Source organism: Choloepus didactylus, chromosome 21, assembly GCF_015220235.1.
Source record: "Choloepus didactylus isolate mChoDid1 chromosome 21, mChoDid1.pri, whole genome shotgun sequence".
Lineage (NCBI taxonomy): Eukaryota > Metazoa > Chordata > Mammalia > Pilosa > Megalonychidae > Choloepus > Choloepus didactylus.
The window spans coordinates 19,102,609-19,124,804 of NC_051327.1; the positions used below are offsets into that span (position 1 = coordinate 19,102,609).

A 22,196-nucleotide genomic window follows, 5' to 3' on the forward strand; every position below is an offset into this window, starting at 1 on the left:
GCCCAACACCACAAGGCTGCACAGCCCAAAAGGTGTGTCCTCGAGGCTGCCTTTACATGGCAGAGAAGCAGGAAAGATGTCAAGACTGGAAGGAGCACTCAACACAGGACCACAGGATGGTGGGATCCTCTTCCCAACCTCCCGTCACACCAGGCCAAAGGTGGTGCTTCACAAATATGTGTGGTCTGCACGGAGATGGTCCTCAAAAACCATATGCTGCCTGGATGACTTCAACCCTGGGGAGCTGCTGCTTTTGAATTGATCCCCTAGAGAATGACCCAGTGATCCAAGTTCAGCTCACCTGGGAAGCAGATGGAGCCAGAACCCAAGGGTTCTGTGAGCAGTCTCCCATGGGGGGATCCAGGAATCCCGGAGGTCTTACCTTGTAGAACGTGGTGTTGTAGTAGCAGCTGCAGAGAGAGGCTTTGATGCAGACGTAGCCATTAAGCAAAAAGCCAACGTCACAGACGCAGCCCGGCTTGCAAGGGGCCTTGCAGCTGGGCCTGGGGTTCTGGCAGGAGACATGGCAGGCGCAGGATTCGTAGTGGGACTTTGGGGGACAGTTCACTAAGGGGAAAACATAGCCTCCATCAAGCCTCCTCTCCACAGCTTTTCTCAGGGAGCTTTCCTATTTCCCCTGTACCCCCAAACTCAAGTTCTTTAAGAAACAGGCCCATGATACTCAGCTATAAAAAGGAATGGAACACCGAAACATGCTACAATATGGGTGAACCTCAAAAACATTATTGGATGATGCTGTTTGTATATGAAATGTCTGGGATAAGCAGATCCATAGAGACAGAAAGTAGATTAGTGATTTCCAGGGGCCGGGAGGAGGGGAGAATAGGGTGTGAAGGCCAAGGAGTGTGGGGTTCTGTTTGCTGATGAATATGTTCTGGAATTAAAAAGTGATGATGCAGGAGAACCTAAGATGGCAGCTAGATGAGACAGGGCAAAAAAACACCTCCATGAAAAATACTAGATAAAAGCCAGAAAGTGACCCAGAACACCAGTTCCAGCGATGCACCAGCCAGACAAGGTCTGCTAAATCCACAGGGACCGTGCACTTGGTGAAACTGGTAGTCTGCATTCTGAAATGAGTGAGTGAGCCGGCTGAAAGTCCAGAAGCTGTGCTGCGGTGTGGGGAAACCATGGGTTGGCGTTTGGAGATGGACTAGTTCTTTAAAAAAACAAAACAAAAAAAACCTGGGAGCAGATGTTGATATGGCAGCGAGAACCGCACAGTGAAGGGCAGCAGGAACGGGCTGTGCCAACACCTCAATATCTGGCGTGGAAGATAGCCCTTCCCACACCCACTGCTAAGTGTCTCGGAGCCAGGAGGGCAGAGGGGAGCCAAAAGGAGAAAGAAACTGCGCCCCTTGCAGCCATCTTTCCGGCGGGCTGGGGACACTCCTGCCCAGGGCCGTGCCAAGGTCCCAGTGTGACAGGGAGTGTTTCCCACAGCACCATGCACACCCCACAATATTGACCATGGACAGTGGCCTTTAGCGCACCCACAGATAATTGTCCCAGAGCTGGGAAGGCGGAGCTGTGTGAAAGGGGGGAAATTAACACGCCCCATTCCGCCATCTTTACAGCAGGCTGGGACTGGCACTCACTTGTGATGTGGCACAGCCTTCCCTCAGCAGAGGTCCTGGAAGAGCACGGCTGAGAAGGGGGACCTGCTCAGAAATCCCAGGGAACCTACGCCAATACCAAGGACTTGTGGGTCAGTGGCAGAGACAATCTGTGGCGAGACTGAAATGAAGGCTTAGACTCTTGCAACAGCCTTAAATCTCCAGGAACACCTGGGAGGTTTGATTATTAAAGCTGTCCTGCCTCCCTAACCACTTAGACACATGTCCCTCATTCAGGGCGGACAGCACCAACAATACACCCAAACTTGGTGCACCAATTGAACCCCACAAGAATCAGACCCCCACACACCACAAAGACAAAGTTGGGGAGAACTGACTTGAGGGGAAAAGGTGACTCGCGGATTCCATCTGCTGGTTAGTTAGAGAAAGCGTACGCCACCAAGCTGTAGATCTGACAAATTAGAGATCGGTGTTTTTCATATTCTGAAAGAACCCTATCAAGTAAAGCAAATGCCAAGAGGCCAAAAATAACAGAAAATTTTAAAGCATATGATAAAACCAGATGATATGAAGAACTCAAACCCAAACACCCATATCAAAAGATCAGAAGAGACTCAGTACTTGGAGCAATTAATCAAAGAACTAAAGACAAACAATGAGAGCATGGCCCAGGCTATAAAGGACATGAAGAAGACCCTAGAAGAGCATAAAGGAGAACTTACAAGAGTAAATTAAAAAATAGATGATCTTATAGAAATAAAAGAAACTGTTGACCAAATTAAAAAGATTCTGGATACTCATAAGACAAGATTAGAGGAAGCTGAACAATGAGTCAGCGTCCTCGAGGACCACAGAATGGAAAATGAAAGAACAAAAGAAAGAATGGGGAAAAAATTGAAAAAATCGAGACAGATCTCAGGGATATGATAGATAAAATAAAACGTCCAAATTTAAGACTCATTGGTGTCCCAGAAGGTGAAGAGAAGGGTAAAGGTTTAGAAAGAGTATTCAAAGAAATTGTTGGGGAAAACTTCCCAAACCTTCTACACAATATAAATACACAAAGCATAAATGCCCAGCGAACTCCAAATAAATACAAATAAACCCACTCCAAGACATATTCTGATCAGACTGTCAAATCCTGAAGAGAAGGAGCAAGTTCTGAAAGCAGCAAGAGAAAAGCAATTCACCACATACAAACGAAACAACATAAGACTAAGTAGTGACTACTCAGCGGCCACCACGGAGGGGAGAAGGCAGTGGTATGACATATTTAAAATTCTGAGAGAGAATAATTTCCAACCAAGAATACTTTATCCAGCAAAACTCTCCTTCAAATTTGAGGGAGAGCTTAAATTTTTCACAGACAAACAATGCTGAGAGATTTTCCTAATAAAAGACCTGCCCTACTTCAGATACTAAAGGGAGCCCTACTGACAGGGAAACAAAGAAAAGAGAGAGAGAGAGAGAGAAATTTAACAGACACATATAGAACATTACATCCCAAATCACCAGGACACACATTCTTCTCTAGTGATCATGGATCTTTCTCCAGAATAGACCATAGGCTGGGACATACAACAAGCGTCAATAAATTAAAAAAAAAAAATGAATTTATTCAAAGCACATTCTCTGACCACAATGGAATACAAATAGAAGTAAATAACCATCAGAGACTTAGAAAATTCATGAACAACTGGATGGTAAAAGTGAAGGGGAGATGAAAACATTCCCGGATAATCAAAAGCTGAGGGACTTCATCACCAGTAGATCAGTCCTATAAGAAATGCTAAAGGGAATTGAGCAGGCTGAAAGGAAGGGACACTAAACAACTGACTGAAACCACATGAAGAAATAAAGATTTCCAGTAAAGATCACATGATAAATATAAATACCAATACTACTGTATTTTTTATTTGTAACTCCACTATTTACTTCCTACAGGATCTAAAATACATAAACTGTAATGATAAATCAGTGGTTTTGGACTCAATGTAAAGTATGTAATTTTTGACAAGAACTACATAAAAGTGGGGGAATGATGGAGTATAGGAACATAGTTTATGTGTCCTATTGAAGTTAAGTTGGTATCAAAGAAAAACAAGATTGTTATAGATTTAAGATGTTAAATTTAAGCCCCATGGTAAACACAAAGAAAGTATCAGAGAATATGACCATAGAGATGGAAAGTAGAGTATGGGTTACGAGAAGTGGGGGAAGGGGCAATGGGGAGTTAAGAAATGAGTGTAGGGTTTCTGTTTGGGGTGAAGAGAAAATTCTAGTAATGGATGGTGGGAAGGTGATGGCATTGCAACATTCTAAATGTGATTAATCCCACTAATGGAATGCTAGGGAGGGGTTGGAATGGGAAGATTTAGGCTGTATATATATTTCCACAATTGAAAAAAAAAAAAAAGACAGTCTGTTCTAGTTTGCTAATGCTGCCGGAATGCAAAACACCAGAGATGGATAGGCTTTTATAAAATGGGGGTTTATTTCACTACACAGTTACAGTCTTAAGGCCACAAAACATCCAAGGTAACACATCAGTAATCAGGTACCTTCACTGGAGATGGCCAATGGCGTCCGGAAAACCTCTCTTAGCTGGGAAGGCACATGGCTGGCGTCTGCTCCAAAGTTCTGGTTTCAAAATGGCTTTCTCCCGGGATGTTCCTCTCTAGCAAGCTTGCTCCTCTTAAAAACGTCACTCACAGCTGCACTCTGTTCAGTCTCTCTGAGTCAGCATGTTTTATATGGCTCCACTGATCAAGGCCCACCCTGAATGGGTGGGTCACACCTCCATAGGAGTATCTCACCGAAGTCACCACCCACAGCTGGGTGGGGCAATTCCAAGCAAATCTAACCAGCACCAAAAGGTCTGTCCCACAAGACCACAAAGATAATGGCATTTGGGGGACACAATACATTCAAACCGGCACACAGTCTAAATAGATAATGACATTTAAATGCCAAGGATGATCCTGGATGGGATCTGGGGATGGAGGAGAGGAGGCTCAGGGGGACACAGTTGGGACATAAGAAAAAAAAAGGAAATATAGAATGTAAGCTTTGTATCAATGTTTAATTTCTTGAACTTCTTAGCTGTGCTTAATGGGATTGCATGAAAGAATGTTCTTGTTCATGGAAATTGTATATATGAATTATAGTGTTTGTTCAAGGATGTGTGCAGCTAGCTCTCACATGTTCAGAAGACAGAGCAATAGATGATGGATGATAGGGAGGGAGGGAGGGAGGGCAAGAAAGAAATGGTGGTGTGACAGGATGTTGAAGTTGGTGGATCGGGGTATCGGGGGAGGGGGTCGGGGTATGCTGGAGTTCTATGTATGGGGTTTGTATTGTTTTTGCAACTGTCCCTGTAGGTTTGAGTTTATTTCAAAATAAAATAAAAAAAAAAGTGATGATGCACTCACTGGCTATTAGGGAAATGCAAATCAAACCCACAAAGAGATATCATCTCACACCTACCAGAATGGCCATTACCCAAAAAAACAGAAAATTACAAGTGCTGGAGAGGATGTGGAGAAAGAGGCACACTTATTCACTGTTGGTGGGAATGTAGAATGGCACAGCCACCCTGGAAGGCCGTGTGGCAGTTCCGCAGGAAGCTAAGTATAGAATTGCCATAAGATACAGCAATTCCATTACTAGGTATACACTCAGAGGAACTGAAAGCTAAGATATGAACGGACATTAGTAAACCGAGGTTTACAGCGGCATTATTCATGATTGTCAAGAGATGGAAACAGTCCAAATGTCCATCAACAGACCAGTGGATAAACAAACTGTGGTATATATACATGATGGAATATTATGCAGCTGTAAGACAGAACAAAGACACAGAACATATAATAATGTGGATGAACCCTGAGGATGTCATGTTGAGTGAAGTTAGCCAGAAACAGAAGGACAAATACTGTATGGTCTCACTAATATGAATTAACATTAAGGAGCAAACTTTGAAAGTTAAAAAGCTGAGAACAACAGGTTATCAGGAGATACAAAGAGAGTAGAGACTGGGCATTTGATGCTGAAGGAGAGTTCGGTGGCTCCTCAGAAAGTTAAGTATAGAATTCCCATATAGTCCAGCAATCCCAATTCTGGGTATATACCCAAAAGGATTGAAAGCAGGGACTCGAACAGATCTTTGCATACTGATCTTCCTAGAGACTTAATTCACAATCGCCAAAAGATGGAGGCAACCCAAGTGTCCATCAGCAGAGGCACAGATAACCAAAATGTGGTCTATCCACAAAATAGAATATTAGCCATAAAAAGGAGAGAAGTTCTGTTGCACGTGGCAATATGCATGAACCTTGAAGACATCACGTTGAGTGAAATAAGCCAGATACAAAAGGACAACAAGATGGATTGTATAGATCCAGAAATGGATAGCATAATACTGTGTGATAGTAACACAATATTGTAAGTGCATTAAACAAAGCTGTCTGTGAGTAAAGCGGAAAGAGGAGGGCTAGGGGGATGTATGACACCAGAAGTCAAGATAGATGATAAAGAATGGGACTGTATAGCTTACCGAAACCTAGAGTGGTCAATGATTGTGACTAAATGTACAAATATAAAAATGTTTTTACATGTGGGAAAACAAATGAATGTCAACCTTGGAAGGTGTTGGAAAAGGGATAGTATTGGGAAAAAATATAATCAAAGCAAAGTGGCGTATATGGTTAACAGTAACATTGTAAGACACTTCTACTAAATGTAACAAAGGCATTATACCAAAGCGAAATGTGTATGAGGGGGCGATATAAGGGAGGGGTATGGGATTCTTGGTAGGGGTGGCATTGTCTGACCTTATTATATTATATTGTATGGTGTTTTTTTTACTATTTTTTATTATTCTTTTAAAAAATTTTTTTCCATAGTAATTAATATGTGCAAGTGCTGATTGTGGTGATGAATGCACAACTATATGACGTTACTGTGAACAATTGATTGTGCCCTGTGGATGATTGTATGGTATGTGAATATATCTCTATAAAATTGCAGGAAAAAATATCAACAGGGATAAAAGTGCTGGAGAAAACATGGAGAGAGGGATGTACCTATTTATGTTGGTGGGGGAGTAGAATGGTGTAGCCTATCCGGAGGACAGGGTGGTGGTTCCACAAGAAGCTAAGTATGTGGTTACATAAGGTCCTGCAACCTCATTATGGGGTATATACTTGGAAGATCTGAGAGCAGGGACACGAACGGACATTTGCACAATGATGTTTATGGAGGTAGTATTCATGATTTGCAAAGGGTGGAGGTGGCCTAAGGGTACATTGACTGATGAACAGAATAGTGCACTGTGGTGTATGCATACAATGGAATATTGAGCAACTGCGAGAAGGAGTGAAGTTGTGAGACACTCAACGAGATGAATGGATTGTGTGGACAGCATATGGAGTGAAGTACGCCAGAAATGAAAAGACAAACATTATAATGCCTCACCAATACAGACTAACTACAGTTTGTAAACCCTGAGAATTGAATCTTAGAGCACAGCTTATCAGAGGAATGCTTATTTTAATGGTCCCTGGGTTGTAAGTTCTGACAGCAGTCACATCTATTCCTGAGTTGTAATGGCTGTCTCCAAATTCTGAGATGCTGAGCTCTTTGTGTATAACCTGTTCGGTCTCTGGAACTTTGGCTATCTGTGTGACACCTGAAACTCAGAGCTAGAGTTCAGCAGCTATGAATGTCAGTATTATCGCATACAGCAACTAATTAAAAAGCTGAAAAAGAGTCCAGACTTCATTTAGAGATATGAATGAAGCCGTGGTTAGGACTGAGGCAAATCAGGCCAAAGGGCAAAGGACGATATTGACTGTGTTTTAAAACTCCAACTTCTGTGTGAGACCAAGGAAAGAGATATTTATTTGGTGCAGAATATACATTTTCCGCAACACACTAAATAATTTAACTTGTACAATCAGTTTATTCAAACACCATAATTACATGGAACTTTGAATAAGAAATGAGATCTGGTAGGTTTGTACAGGTTAGTGTGAAATACCGATACATTCCAAAGTAATCTGAGCAGAGAATTAAAATATATTTGCAGGGACTCCCTGAGGAAATGGGGAAAAATGTGGAAATGTTGGACTTCCCCACTTGGCTTATTACTGATAACTGGGTTATTACTGATAACATTGAGAACTAACAATTTAGGAGGCCGAGCCCTTGATCTTGGGGCTTGCCCTTATGAAGCTTGTACTGCAAAGGAGAGGCTAAGTCTACTTGTGGTTGTGCCTAAGAGTCTTTCCCAGAAAACCTCTTTGTTGCTCAGATGTGGCCCTCTATGCCAACTCTGCAGTTGAACTCACCACTCTCCCCAGTACATGGGACATGACTGCCAGGGGTAGAAATCTCCCTGACAATGTGGGACATGAATCCCAAGGATCATGGGATTGAGAACATTTTCTTGAACAAAAGGGGGAAGCGAAATGAAACAAAATAAAGTTTCAGTGGCTGAGAGATCTCAAATGGATCGAGAAGTCACTCTGGAGGGCATTCTTACACACTATCTAGATATCCCTTTTCAGTTTTTAGTGTATTGGAATAGCTAGAAGGAAACACCTGAAACTGTCAAACTGTAACCCAGTAGCCTTGATTCTTGAAGATGATTGCATAACTATGTAGCTTACGTGGTGTGACGGTGTGACTGTGAAAACCTTGTGACTCACGCTCCCTTTATCCAGTGTATGGATGGATGAGTAGAAAAATGGGGACAAAAACTAAATGAAAAATAGGGTTGGATGGTGGAGATGGAATGATTTGGCATAGTACTGTATGATGGTAACACAATATTGTAAGTGCACTGAACAAAGCTGTCTGTGAGTAAAGCTGAAAGAAGGGGGGCTAGGGGGATGTATGACATCAGAAGTCATACTTTTATTTTTATTATTTTTTTACTTTTATTTTTTATTCTTATTTTCATTCTTTTTGGAGTAATGAAAACGATTGTGGTGATGAATGCACAACTATATGATGGTACTGTGAACAGTGGATTGTATGCCATGGATGATTGTATGGTACATGAATACATCTCAATAAAACTGAGTAAAAATAGTGATGATGCATCATTAACCTTTAGGGAAAGGCAAATCAACACCACAGTGAGAGACCATCTCATACCCACTGGATGGCTACTATTAAACAGAAAATAATAAGAGTTGGAGAGGTTGTGGGGAAATAGGAACCTTTGTCTGTTGTGGGTGGGAATGTAAAATGGTGCAACCATTGTGGAAAAGAGTTTGATGGCTCCTCAGAAAGTTAAGTATAGAATTCCCATATAGTCCAGCAATCCCAATTCTGGGTATATACCCAAAAGGACTGAAACCAGCGACTCGAACAGATCTTTGCATACTGATCTTCCTGGAGCCTTAATTCACAATCGCCAAAAGATGGAGACAACCCAAGTGTCCATCAGCAGAGGCACAGATAAACAAAATGTGGTCTATCCATACAATGGAATATTAGTCAGCCATAAACAGGAGAGAAGTTCTGGTGCATGTGGCAATATGCACGAACCTTGAAGACATCACATTGAGTGAAAGAAGCTAGACATAAAAGGACAAACATTATATGAGCTCACTTAGATGAAAGAATAAGAATTTGCAAATTCACGGAGCCAGAAACGAGAATAGAGGTTACTAGGGGCTGGAGTAGAAGGGGGGGATGGGGACTTATTGCTGAATTGATACAGAGCTTCCATTCGAGGTGATGGAAAACTTTTGGTAATGGATGGTGGTAACAGCAGCACAACACTGTGAATGTAATTACCAATAAATTGTACTTTTGAGTGTGGTAGAATGGGAAGCATTATGTTGTATATATGTCACCAGAATAGAAATTTTTAAAAACCATAGAACTGTACAACCATGAACCCTGAGATAAACTATGGACTAAATTAATAGTATAATAATAATATTGTTTCATCAGCTGTAGCAAAGGTACCACCCTAATGCAAGGTGTTAATAAGAATGAAAACTGTGGGAGTTGGGGGGTATATGGGAGCTCTGTACTTCCTGCCTGATTTTTCTGTAGACCTATAACTTCTCTAACTAAAAAAAAAAGTTTAAGTGACGATGGTTGCACAACCTTGCGAACATACTAAAAACCCACTGAATTACATATTTTGAAAGGGTGAATTTTATGGAATGTAAATTGCATCTCAATTTTAAAAGAAAGAAAAAAGAAGCAAGGCAAGTGCCTGACTGCCAACCATCCCCACCTCGCCCTGCCCTGCTGTCCCTCCTGCCCAGCGTGGTCCTCAGAATTTCTCCTCCTCTAAGACTGAACTTTTCTGCCAGCAGCAGCCCTTCCCTAATTCTCTCTCTTAGTCACCGTCTCTCCTGTTCGGCCTTGCCCAAGGCTCACCCTCATACCTGGAGGTCTCCGGGTGGTGGTGAAGGGGGTGGTCTTGACACTGGTAGCAGGTGGAGTAATTGCCCAGGCGGCCGGCCCGGCGGGCTGCAGGGTGGGGCTGCGGGTGGTCGTCAGAGGAGTGGGGCGCTTTGCAGTGCTGATGGTGGGCTCGGTGGGGCGGACAGTGGGCTTCGTGGTGGGGACAATGGGATTCTCAGTGTGGATGGTGGGTTTTGTTGTGGGGATGGTGAGCTTCTCAGTGGGGACAGGGGGCTTCACTGTGGGTATGGTGGGCTCCTCCATGGGGACAGTGGGTCTCATTGTGGGGACAGTGGGCTCTGTGGGGGGGACGGTGGGCTTCTCAGTGGGGACGGTGGGCTGCTCCGCGGGGATGGTGGGCTCCTCCGTGGAGATGGTGGGCTTTGTTGTTGGGATGGTGGGTTCCTCTGTGGGGACAGTGGGCTTCTCAGTGGGGACGGTGGGCTCCTCCATGGGGATGGTGGGCTTTGTTGTGGGGATGGTGGGCTCCTCTGTGGGGACAGTGGGCTCCTTTGTGGGGATGGTGGGCTTTGTTGTGGGGATGGTGGGCTCCTCTGTGGGGACAGTGGGCTCCTCCGTGGGGACGGTGGGCTTTGTTGTGGGGACAGTGGGCTCCTCCGTGGAGATGGTGGGCTTTGTTGTGGGGATGGTGGGCTCCTCTGTGGGGATGGTGGGCTCCTCCGTGGGGATGGTGGGCTTTGTTGTGGGGACGGTGGGCTCCTCTGTGGGGACAGTGGGCTCCTCCGTGGGGATGGTGGGCTTTGTTGTGGGGATGGTGGGCTCCTCCGTGGAGATGGTGGGCTCCTCTGTGGGGACAGTGGGCTCCTCAGGGGGGAAGGTGGGTATCGTTGTGGGGATGATGAACTTCTCAGTGGGGACAGGGGGCTTCATTGTGGGGACAGTGGGCTTCTCTGGGGGGACAGTGAGCTTCTCAGTGACAGGAAGCACTGTGGGCACTGGTTCTGCAAGAAAATAAAGTAAAAGCCCTAGAGTTTATTCACAATCATACCACCACCCTCTTCAGTTGCATGTAATTGGAGCAGGTAGACCCAAAGGCCTAATTTACTCACACCTCTCTACCCAATCCCTCATCTCCTCTCACTCAACAAATCCTTAATTTGCTCCTAAGAAATGCCAGATATTGTGCCAAGCTCCAGAAAACCATAGGGCATGGATCCTGCCTTCAGGATCACTGAAGGGATGGGCGTGGGGGGCTGGGGGGCTGGCAGAATATAGAAAGACAAAGTCAGACAAGAAAGCAGAGCCAGCAGTGGAAACATCAGGCACGAGAAAGGATCACATCAAACAGTTCACACGGAGGCACCCAAGACACGGTCATCCCGGCACACAGTTCCCTCCTGGGTCCCTGGGTTTTGCTACCTGGGCAGGTCCCAGGACGGATGGAAATGAAGCCCACGGCAACGTCAAATGTGGTGCTGGAGCCTGTGATGGCCCCAAGCGTCAGCTGAAGAAAACAGGGGAGAGAGAAATGAAAACGAACCCCCGGCAGCTCAGCTACTCTGCCGGGCATGGAGTCCGTCCTCTGCCAAAACGACAGCTTGCTCTGGCCTCAAGAGTCCAGCCGTGCCCCCTGCACTTTTCAGGAACCAGATCTCCTTCCCTTCAACACTCAGTTCTCCTCCTTCCTGCTCCCTTTCCAGCTCTCCGTCTTCTCAGCCCTCCTTGTCCCCCAGGATGCCGGACACCATGCCCCCTTCCCCTGCCCCCCGCAGACACCTGCAGGACGCACGCTCGCCACCTCACCTGCATGGGCTGCTGATGTCCTGCGGGGATGGGGACAGAGGCGTGCAGCCAGCCAGAGCCCTGAGAGCCAACGCAGCTCCAGAGAGAGTTGGAGGCCGCCCCTCCAGGGCTGCCCAGCAGGAGCTGGAGTGTCGGGCCCTCACCAACGCCAAACATGTGGTAAGAGAGCTCCACGCAGAGTGCCTCGGTGGCGCAGAACGGCCAGCTCACCAGCCTAACGGACTTCCCAGACTGGGAAGACGGATCAGCCTCCAGGTGAATGTAGTGATGCTCTGGAGAAAAGGAAGGAGCAGGCAAGGGTGAGAAACCTCAAGCGGTCACGACTATAACTGCTTGAGCAGCTCCATGATTTCCAAATGGGGGTCTGAGGCATCCAAACTCCCACATTCCAGCTTTTTTTCCTTCTTTTCCCACTGTTCATTTTGGACTTCGAATTGAAGAAGGCAGGATCACAGAGAAAGGAAGAACCGAACCAAGAAACCAGTTTCCTCTGCCAGCTGCACTAGTAAATATCCTGACTGAAGATAAGATAATGGGTTTGGAAGCCCAGGGCTCATTGGAGGGAGATGCCTGGATTTTTCTGGGAGTGTCAGGGGTCTCACAGCCGTGAGAATCCTCTGTCAGTCACCTCCACAGCTGCTGACCGAGCCTCCCCACCTATGAAATCCTCACAACCTTTCCTCCATCCCGCCCTAGAGCTGGAAGCAGATTCAGTGATCCGTGGGCTTGAAGGGCCCTCAAAGTCCTCACCTCCTTTATGGGGTGCTTGGGCAGAGATACTTCTATTTCCCCGGGTCCAGCGGCCACCATCACCTGACACCTGGATCCAGTCGCAGAAGGGGCGGGCATCATCCTCAAAGTCACACTGAGGAAAGGTCTCTAGGGACCAAAACGGGAGCTGTGAGACATTTCCACCGCGCTCTCCATGCCCCCCACCCCCGAATCAGGGAGCTCTGGGTCTCCAGGGAGAAGGCCCTGCTCTCACCTCCACAGGGAGTGATGCCGATGGCATCCACCGCCACAGCTGGCTCCGGGGTCACTCCAAACATGCCCACCACCATGAACTAGAGCGACAGGGACAGTGGGCCGGGAGTGAGCACAAGGCCCCAAGCCCCAAGTCTCCCATCTTCTCCACTTGGAGACACCCCACACACTCCCACGCACCCTTCCCCACCCCTACCTCCCCCCCACCACCACCACCCCCACCCCTGCTTCCAGGGCCCACCAGACCCTCCATGCATTTCAACATTGGGTGGGGGGTGTCTCCCATGTGCAAAGAAACCTGAGCCCTGGCCCCGCTTTACCTGAATCTGCCCCTGGCCTGTAAATTTGACAGAAACAGGCTGCCAGCCTGGTCCAGGTTTTCCTGAGAAGAGAGCCTGTCTCCGGATGCTGCCTGAAAGGAAAGAACCGGAGAGACAAGCGGCAGTAAGGCCACTGGGAAATGACGTTAAACCTCTACTCGGAGGGATGGGTAGCAGACGGAATCCTTGGGGTCCATTCTCCCAAATGCAAATGCACCTTTATTTTTCCAAGCTCCCTGATCTCACTCTGTGGAATAAACTCTCACCCATCCCCTGGACCCCGAGGGATGGCCTCACATTGCACTCCCCGCTCTCTACCTTGGGAGATGAGCCCCAGAAGGTCAGTGTCACCCCGCGAACCCCCACCCCCCCCACCCCCACCCCGCCCCCCGCGCTAACCCAGGGCTTTGGCGAAGACGAGGAGGCCTGCGCCGGGAGCCCGGGCCCGGAGGGTGTAGTGGAAGGTGAGGCTCAGACAGCCGGGCGACTGGCTCACGGGGCTCAGGAGGGTGACCTGCTGCCCCGGTCGGGCATCCTTGGGGTCCAGGAGCAGGTAGGAGCCCTCTGGGGAGGAAGACAGAGACCGGTGAGGAGGGGGGCTGGCGTCGGGGGAGCGTGGCAGCAGGGCTGAGGGGCCTCAGGGGGCACCTGGCCCCGGGGAGCCCCAACAGCGGCCTGGAGCCAGCCACCCACAGGGCACCCGCGGCCGCGCTCCGTCCGCAAGTGCGAGGCCCGCCACGGGGAGGGCGCAGAGGCCGCCCTGGGGAACCTGGTGGGGGGGGGGGGGTCCTTTCGGAAGCAGCGGCTAGAAGACCTTTGTCCTTAGGGCTCTGCCTCCTTGGATCCCCTAGAGTCAGCCCCTCTTCCTTTTCTTGACCCACGGGAGAAAGTCGATTCCCACCCTCGCATGAGGGAGGGCGCGTGGGGTGCCCAAGGGCTGGCTCCCTCGCAGGCCCCTCGCCGCCAGCGCAGGCAGCCAATCAGCATGGACCTCGCTCCGTGACGTAAATGGTAGCCCGGGAGAAAAATTGGAGCGGCCGCGCGCTCGTAGGGAGCGGGCGCGCGCACGTGCCCGGCGGCCTCTTGGTCCCGCCAGGCGCGCGAGCCGTGGGGCGGGGAGGCAGCGAGGGGGCGGCAGGGGAGGGAAAGAACAGAAAAGAGGGTAAGCAAGTGGGGAGGAGGAGGCGAGGGAAAAGAAAAGAAGTGGTAAAATGATGACGGAGAAATGCGGACATGGAGAAAACGTAGGGGGAAGAAAGGAAGGGAAAGATGAAAAATATAAGGAAGTGAGCAGGTGAAAGGGGAGGAGGAGGCAGGAAAATATTTTAAACAAGGCGACATTTACTGAAGCTGCTGGGCGTGGGACGCGGTGCCCGGTGCTGTGTGGTGCAGAGATGGGCTGGCCCGCCCTACCAGCCAGCGACCCAGAGTGAGGGTCCCAAAGCCTTTCAAGAAAGCAAACCTCAGAGGAAGGAGAGCACGGAGTGGGGTGGACAGAAAGGGCCCACGGAGCTGCGTGAGGGACAGGTAGAGGAGAGGAGAAACAAAACTGTGGAACTAAGGTGGAAGGAAGGTAAAGGATTGAAAATGGAGAGTGTGGGAACCCCGGGCCCAGGGCGTTCCCCAAGGGCCTTGCAGACTGCACACAGTAGCTTGTGTGGCCTAGGTCAGTTAAGGTTTGACCTACTCTCCTTGTAAAAATCAGGTGCTAAATGTAATCTAGACCCAAAACTACCTCCTCTCCGAGACTCTCTGAGATACTGTTATCTACAAGATAATCTATAATCCTCCCCTCTCCCTGTTGATTACAGTCAACCTCTCCCTATGTTGCAAGCTGGCCTTATGCTGTCATACCCACTGGAATATCACGCCCTTATAACCAGCTAATACAGCCCCCCAAAGTGCGGAGTGTCTTCATGTTGAGCTCTGAACCCACCGCCATTCAGAGAAGCTCCTGATTTCAGGGAAACGGGACTCGACTTCCCACCCTGTAGGTAACCCATAATAAAAGCTCATGTCTCAGAACGTGTCTGGGGCTTTCTTTAGTCCTTTGGCTACAAAAATCCTCTTTGGCCATGACAGTGAAGTACAAAGGAAGAAAGAAGAAAGAAGAGGTATGAATTAGGAAAGGAGCCTGATCCTGAATGTTCGACCCGCAAAGTCTGTCATGGCCTATACCCAGCGAAAGTTGGAAATGGGTGTGGGACAGAGAAGATTGGGAGAGGAAATGGGGAGAGAAAATGGGAACCTGAAGAGAAGGAAGGAGGGAGGGAGGGGTCAAAAATAGAAAGAAAAAGAAAAACCCTGATAAGGATGCAGGGCAGAGGTGGAAAGGAAGCCAGAGATAAAGGTGGATGGACTGGACAAGAAAGAGAATCACCTGGAATACTGCAAAAGCCTCCGAAATATCCTCCCTCCTTCTACCCTTGCCTGTTCCCTTCGGTGGCTTCTCAACACAAAAACCAGGTGATGTTTTTAAATATAAATCATATCAAGTCGCTTTTCTGTGCAAAATCCCACAAAGGCTCCCCATTCACATAGGGTAAAAGCCCACTGGTGGCTTCGAGGCCCCTCCTGATCTGCCCCTCCTCTGACCCCTCTGAGCTCCCCTCCATCCCTCTCCCCGTCTCTGGCTCCATCCCAGCCACATTGGCCCCCTGCTGCTCCTCCAGCCGCCCAGGCCTGTGCTGCCTCAGGGCCTTTGCATGGGATGCTCTTACCCCAGATGTTTCCATGCCTCACTCCCTCGCCTCCTTCAAGCTGTGGCTCACATGTGAGCTGAATGAGACCTTCTCTGACCACACTATTTAAAACTTGCAACCCGTCCCACGCCTGTATTCCCAATCCCCTTGGCTTGTTCAACTTTTAATTTTTCAATAGTTCTGCTCACCTTATAATGATATAATTTCCTTATTTGTTGTTTTAGTAACTGTCTCCCCTTGCCCCCCACTGCTCCTTGTCTGCTTTGTACCCTGATGCATTTCAAGTGCCACATAGTATTTGCTGAATGAATGAATGAATGAATGAATGAAAAAAAGGAAAGAAGTGAGGGTCAGGCTGTGATGGATTTTCCAGGTGGAAGTAGTAGAGTGATAGAGATGGAAGCTGGGTGCGTGCTTGGATTTTACTTCCTGCCACGAAACTGGAACTAATGGAGGTTTGAAGTTGCTGGGGTCCGCTGCAGACTGTCCCGAGTGCAGGTTATTGTGGTGTCGTAAAGCAAACATTGGAAACTCCCGAGGAGGTCGCTGGAAATCAAAGGATGCAGCGTCTGCCCGTTACTCACTACCAGACGTGGAGAAGTCGTCGTCAGGCCCCACTTGCGACTGCCCCGATGACCCTGTCTTCTGGATCCACTTGGCCCCTGTGGCAGTTGGGACCCAGCTCCAGCCACAGAAGTCATTTAGAACATCAAAACTGCAGGTTTGCATCATGCAGACTGAAGGCAAAGAAAGGAAGGGAGGGTTTAGCTTGTTCTCAGAGAAGGCAACTCAGAAAAGTATGCTTCAATGTGGAGTCAGATTTCTGAGTTCAAATCTGGATCATGTCATGAGCTGTGGGGGGTTTTCAAGCCAAATACAGCTCCCTTGCCTACTGGTTGCATTCTGGGTGCAGATAGATGACGCAGGCTGCCTAGGCCTCGGTTTTCTCGTCTATAAACTGGAGATAGCAGTGCACACCTCGTCAAGCTGTCACGAGGTGAAAATCAGATCATGTATGTGGGGCATCCAGCTCTGCGCTTGTGTTCAGCAAGTGTAGTTCCTTTCACTCAGCTTCTGGGATTTTCCTTCCTTTGAATGTCCTCCCCTTGAATCTCTCACTTCAGTTAGAAGGCTAATTATTGATGGATCTGGGGTAACAGCTGGGTTGACCAAATGCCTGTTTGCCCAGGACTGAGGATTTTTGATGGTGCAGGACTTTCAGTGCTAACTTTTCAGAGCAGATCAGGATGACTGGTCCTTCTAGAACAGGCATCACCCCAACTCTCCATTAAAAGAGAACCTCTCTTTAGGTGTGACTGCTTCAGGAGTCAAAGGCGTGGGGGTGTGGAGGTAGAGGGGAGCAGGTAGCCCCAACCCAGGGAGAAGCTGGGGTTTTGGTCCCTGAGCTGCTTCCACACCATCCCCACCCCCCAATGGATGTGCAGGGGCAGAGAGAAAGAGGGATGTGGAAGGAGGGGTGACAGAGGGGGCTCACCCTGATCGCAGGAGCCCCGACGGACAGAGATGGCATCCAGAGAGATGTCCAGATATGCCATGCTGCCCCGCACTGCCTCGAAAATCAGCTGCCGCAGGAAGGAAAAGGGACCCCATCCCCGTGAGCCTCTTGGCCAGGCCTCCTGCCCTTTTGCAGAACTCTGGCTCCCAGTTTCTTTCCTGAATTCAGATGGCATGCCACCCCACACACCCCCTTCCAGCTCCCCCTCCTGGCTGCAGCACCCCTCAGCCCCCTCCTCCCCACATCTGAGATCCCAGGCTGTGCCCTCGGCCTCACCCTGCTGGGGCTGGCAATGCCTGCAGGCACGGTGACGGTGGTGGGCATCCAGGAGGCACTGTGTGTGTTCATCTGCTGCCAGAGCAGTTGGCGGCGGCTGCCCCCCGCAATGTGGAGCAGCAGCAGCTTGAGCCGGGCACCCCACGACCGGCCAAACATGTGGTAGGCGAAGTGGACGCAGAGCGGGCCGGAGTCCAGGAGGGTGGGGCTGCTCAGGCTGACCACCCCGCTGCTGTGGATGGCGGGCGCGTCCACGTGCAGGTAGGAGCCCTCTGGGCGAAGCAAGGCCCGGGATGGTCAGGCCCAGGGCCGCCCCCTCCAGCCCCCGAACCACAGCCCAGCTGCCTCCCTGCACCCAAGAGTCCCCACAGGCCCTCACCTCCGTTGGGGTACCCGCCCTGCGGCCTGGTGATGTCATCGGGGGTGGACCCCTTGGTTCGAGTCCAGTTCCCGTCATCTCCAGAGCCCTGGGTCCAGCCACAAAGGGGGTTGTAGTCATCCTCAAAATCACACTGGGTGAGCACGGCTGGGAGGAAAGGGGCGCTGTAAGGTGCAGGAGAAGGGAGGGACAGAGCCAGAGGGGAGGGTTTGGGGTCGGCAGGATTGCCAGTGGGGTCCCTGGAACTTGGGGTCCAAAGCAGAGATTTGGGAGAGTGAATCAGAGAAATAAGTCATCTCTTTGGAGGAATTCAGGGCTGGGTGCGAGGGGTGGGGTGGGGGGAGCAGAATGATAGGTCAGGGGTCACAAACTGGGGCTCTGAGGGGCTGAATTCAGCCGGGCAGGCAGATTCTGTCTGGGTGGTAGTGACATTTTTCTGTTTTGTTTTTTTTTTCATTTGAATGTGAACCTTCACATTCACATCCCAGGGCTGCCGTGGGCACAGGTATTATAACACGGTTAAGTCCGGGCTCTGGGGAGGAAGAGAAGGACTGAGCAGGCCTGCCTCTGACTCACAGCTGTCCCTGGCTCTGCGAACCAGTGGCTTCCAATCTGGAGACTTCTCTTTCCTTAGAGGAAAAGAAAAGGTTAATACTTGCCGCGATGGAGAATGAAAAGGCTCTAAGGTCGTGAGCTTTCTGAGTGGTAACCTGTGAAAGGTTTTCTTCTTTTTGTGTATCTCTATTTATCAATGTTCATGCAGTGAACCTCTACTACATCTTCTTCATGTGTGTCCAAAAGTTCACCCAACAGCCTCCTCCCCTTAAATTCTTACCTAGCTCCTAAAAAGTGACTCTCTGCCCACTCTGGACCCAAACCTCAGGAGCTGTTGTGTCCCCCAAAAGAGGACCCTGTTCCAGGTCTCTGGGAATTATCATGTGGAGCCTGAGAGGTTTATACTCTGGGTGTTTCCTTCCCTCGGGTTGAGGTCTGTTTTGAGTAATAGCCCAAAATTCCCCATACAGGAGGGACAGGATCGGTTCCGCCTCACCACATGGGAGCTGAGGGTGGTATTTCCTTGCTACGTGCAACTGGGCTCATAAATGAGCAAAAAAAAGGAGCCAGCCCCTCGTCGTCTCCCCTCACCCCTCAGATCCCACAGAGAAGCCGGCTGCCCCCCCCCCCCAGTGGCATGGGCCATGGAGAGCAGCCCCTTGGTTTTCTTTGTTCAAGTTCCACTTGTTCAAATTTCCCCAAACAAGCTCCAGGACCCCACACGATCCCTCGTTCCCTGCCGCCTCCTCCTTGCGGTCTCTCTTATCTGCTGGGTCTACCACGGGCTTGATCTGTTTTCTGAGGGCCCGACCTCCCTGTGTCCCCAGCTCTGCCCCCGCTGCCTTTCCCCTCTCGTTTCAACTGTGTCCTGTGTCTCCCACCTGGAACCCAGGCCTCAAATGCAGGCTCTGGGGCCACGGGCCTGGCCCCATCCCCATTTCATCACACCCCTACCTGTCCTCTCCAAGGCTCTGCCTTTCATCCTTAGCCTGCTGGCCTCCTCCAGCGTTGCCCCTCGCTCTTCCTCGGAGCCCCCCTAACCGTAGTCTGCCCCTGGTGTCCCCTCCCGCTGAGCCCAGCTTACCGGACAGGGGCAGGGGCATGGCCCTGGCCCCAGGCAGCCCCCACCAGCAGCACCAGAGTCCACACTGGAGGAGCCATGAGTGGCAGAGTGAGGGCCCGGGCACGTCTATGCACCCCTGACTCCCCTCGCTCAGCAGCCCTCCGAGGACGCCGTGAAAGATGGGCAACCAGAAAGAACAAGCTTGGGGAAGCCAAATCTATGATCGGTGAAATTTAAAATCTGATGGAAGAGTTGGAAATTGCAATCAAAACAAAGAGAGAGAGAGAAAGGTAGGGGGCTTGGAGGCTTAGTCTAGGAAGTCTAACATCCTACAAAAAAGAGAAAATAGAGGAAAGAAAATTATTTTTTAAAAATATATGCAGGAAGATTTCCCAGAACCGAAATATATGAACCTCTTGATTAAAAGGTGCCTGCTACAGTGGATGCAAGGACACCTAAGGGAGCTGTGTCAATGACTTCAGGATATCGAGGGTAAAGAGAAGATCCTAAACACTTTCTGAAAGAAAGAAACAGGGCACGTACTAGGGATCAGGAATCCGCATGGCACTGGGCTTTTCAATGGCAACCATGGATTCCAAAGGCAATGGAACTTTGCAGAATTCCAAGGAAAAATCATTTTGAAGCTAAAATTCTATAGCTGGCAACAGTGGCAAAGGCTACTGGGAAGTCAAGTGAAGTGAGGACTGGAAACGTCCATTGGCAAAGAATTCAGAGACATACCACCAAGGAAGAAATACAAGCTGCCAATACACATTTGAAAAGATGTCTGTGTCTCTAGTAAAAAGGGAAATGCTAATCAAAATGATAACTGTCATAGTGATGAAAACTGTGAGCGATAGACAGCACTGAGTTTGGCTGGGACACGGTAAACACACTGGAGGATGTTGATGATAAGACTGAAAACTCTTGGAAGGCGATTTGACAGTGACTTATTAAACTTTCAAGTGAGTGTATCTTTTGACCCAGCGTTCCCCTTCTAAAAAATCTTCCCGCAGATATACATGTGCCTTTGCACAACAATATTTATATACCTTAAGGATGTTCATTGCAGCACTGTTTACAGTAGGGAAAACAAAACATCGAGATTGCCCACGTGTTTACCTATAGATATGTGGTCAGATCATATTAAGAAATATTATTCACATTAAAGAATATTATATGGTTATTAAAAAGGGTGGTGGTAGATCTGTACATCCTGAGGGTGGAAAGAACACACCTAGACATTATTAAATGAAAGCAGCAAGTCACAGAAAAAAATAATTATAATATGATGCCATTTATGTAAAATCCCAAAACAAAGGTCTGAGTTTGTGAACACATATTTAGGCAGAGGTGTGGGAAAGGGACTGTGGTTACCTCTGGGAAGGGGCCAGCGGGGATTTTGCTGTGTCCTACTGTTCTAGTTTGCTAATGCCGCCAGAATGCAAAACAGCAGAGACGGATTGGCTTTTATAAAAGGGGGTTTATTTGGCCACACAGTTACAGTCTTAAGGCCATAAAGTGTCCAAGGTAACACATCAGGAATCGGGTACCTTCACTGGAGGATGGCCAATGGCGTCCAGAAAACCTCTGTTAGCTGGGAAGGCACGTGGCTGGTGTCTGCTCCAAAGTTCTGGTTTCAAAATGGCTTTCTCCCAGGATGATCCTCTCTAGCAAGCTTGCTCCTCTTCAAAACATCACTCACAGCTGCACTGAGTTCTGTCTCCCTGAGTCAGCACATTTATATGGCTCCACTGATCAAGTCCCACCCTGAATGGGCGGGGCCATGCCTCCATGGGAACATCTCATCAGAGTCATCACCCACAGCTGGGTGGGGCGCATTCCAAGCAAATCTAATCAGCACCAAAACGTCTGCCCCACAAGACTACATCAAAGATAATGGCGTTTGGGAGACACAATACATTCAAACTGGCACATTCCACCCCCTGGACCCCAAAATGACATTATCTTTCCGAATACAAAATACATTCATTCTATCACAATATCACAAAAACTTAAATCATTTCAGTAACAAAAGTTAAGTACAAGATCCTATCAAAATCAATTACAGGTATGGTGGGTCCTAAGGCATAATTCTCCTTTAGCTTTGGATCTGTGGACTTAGAACAAGTTATATGCTTCCAATATACAAAGGAGAGACATTCATAGGATAAACATTCCCATTGCCATAAGGAGAAAAGGTAAGGAAAACAGGGTTAACAGGACCAAAACAGTTCCTAAAACCTGCAGGACAAACTCCATTAGATTTCAAAGTCTGAGAGTCATTTACAGAACAACGTTGCATCCTTGGGGCTTGAGAGAGTGGGAGTCTAACCCTTCCTAAGGGCCTTTGTGGCAGCCCTTTCCTCTCCAAACACTTGGGTGAGTGCTCCAACATATCTACACACTGGGGAGACCACCTCCTCGGCCCCACCCTCCTCAAACATCGGGGCATCACCCGGACTCCCATCTCCAGGGCACATGCTCAACCCCTTCAGAACAGTGGGGTGGCAGCCAGGCTCTCCCCAATTCCCTGGGAATGTGCTCCACCCTCTCTGGGGCTTGGGCTGGCAACACATTTCCTGAGCATCGAGGTGGAAAGCCCA

The 22,196-nt window shown here is 48.8% G+C and overlaps 1 protein-coding gene across 1 annotated transcript in view; it reads right to left on the reverse strand.

Moving 5' to 3' along the window:
• Positions 1-19,688, reverse strand: part of ZAN (zonadhesin) — a 49,155-nt gene extending 29,467 nt beyond the window's left edge. The window contains exons 1-14 of the mRNA XM_037815056.1: positions 19,642-19,688; positions 18,549-18,607; positions 17,973-18,119; positions 17,594-17,865; positions 17,297-17,384; positions 16,386-16,538; positions 13,499-13,663; positions 13,100-13,191; positions 12,781-12,859; positions 12,546-12,674; positions 11,796-12,067; positions 11,412-11,496; positions 10,013-10,993; positions 383-567 (exon numbers count right to left, since the gene is read on the reverse strand). Coding sequence (XP_037670984.1) covers positions 383-567; positions 10,013-10,993; positions 11,412-11,496; positions 11,796-12,067; positions 12,546-12,674; positions 12,781-12,859; positions 13,100-13,191; positions 13,499-13,663; positions 16,386-16,538; positions 17,297-17,384; positions 17,594-17,865; positions 17,973-18,119; positions 18,549-18,607; positions 19,642-19,688 — 2,754 coding nt within the window. The remainder of the gene's footprint in view (positions 1-382; positions 568-10,012; positions 10,994-11,411; positions 11,497-11,795; positions 12,068-12,545; positions 12,675-12,780; positions 12,860-13,099; positions 13,192-13,498; positions 13,664-16,385; positions 16,539-17,296; positions 17,385-17,593; positions 17,866-17,972; positions 18,120-18,548; positions 18,608-19,641) is intronic.
• Positions 19,689-22,196: the final 2,508 nt, after the last annotated feature.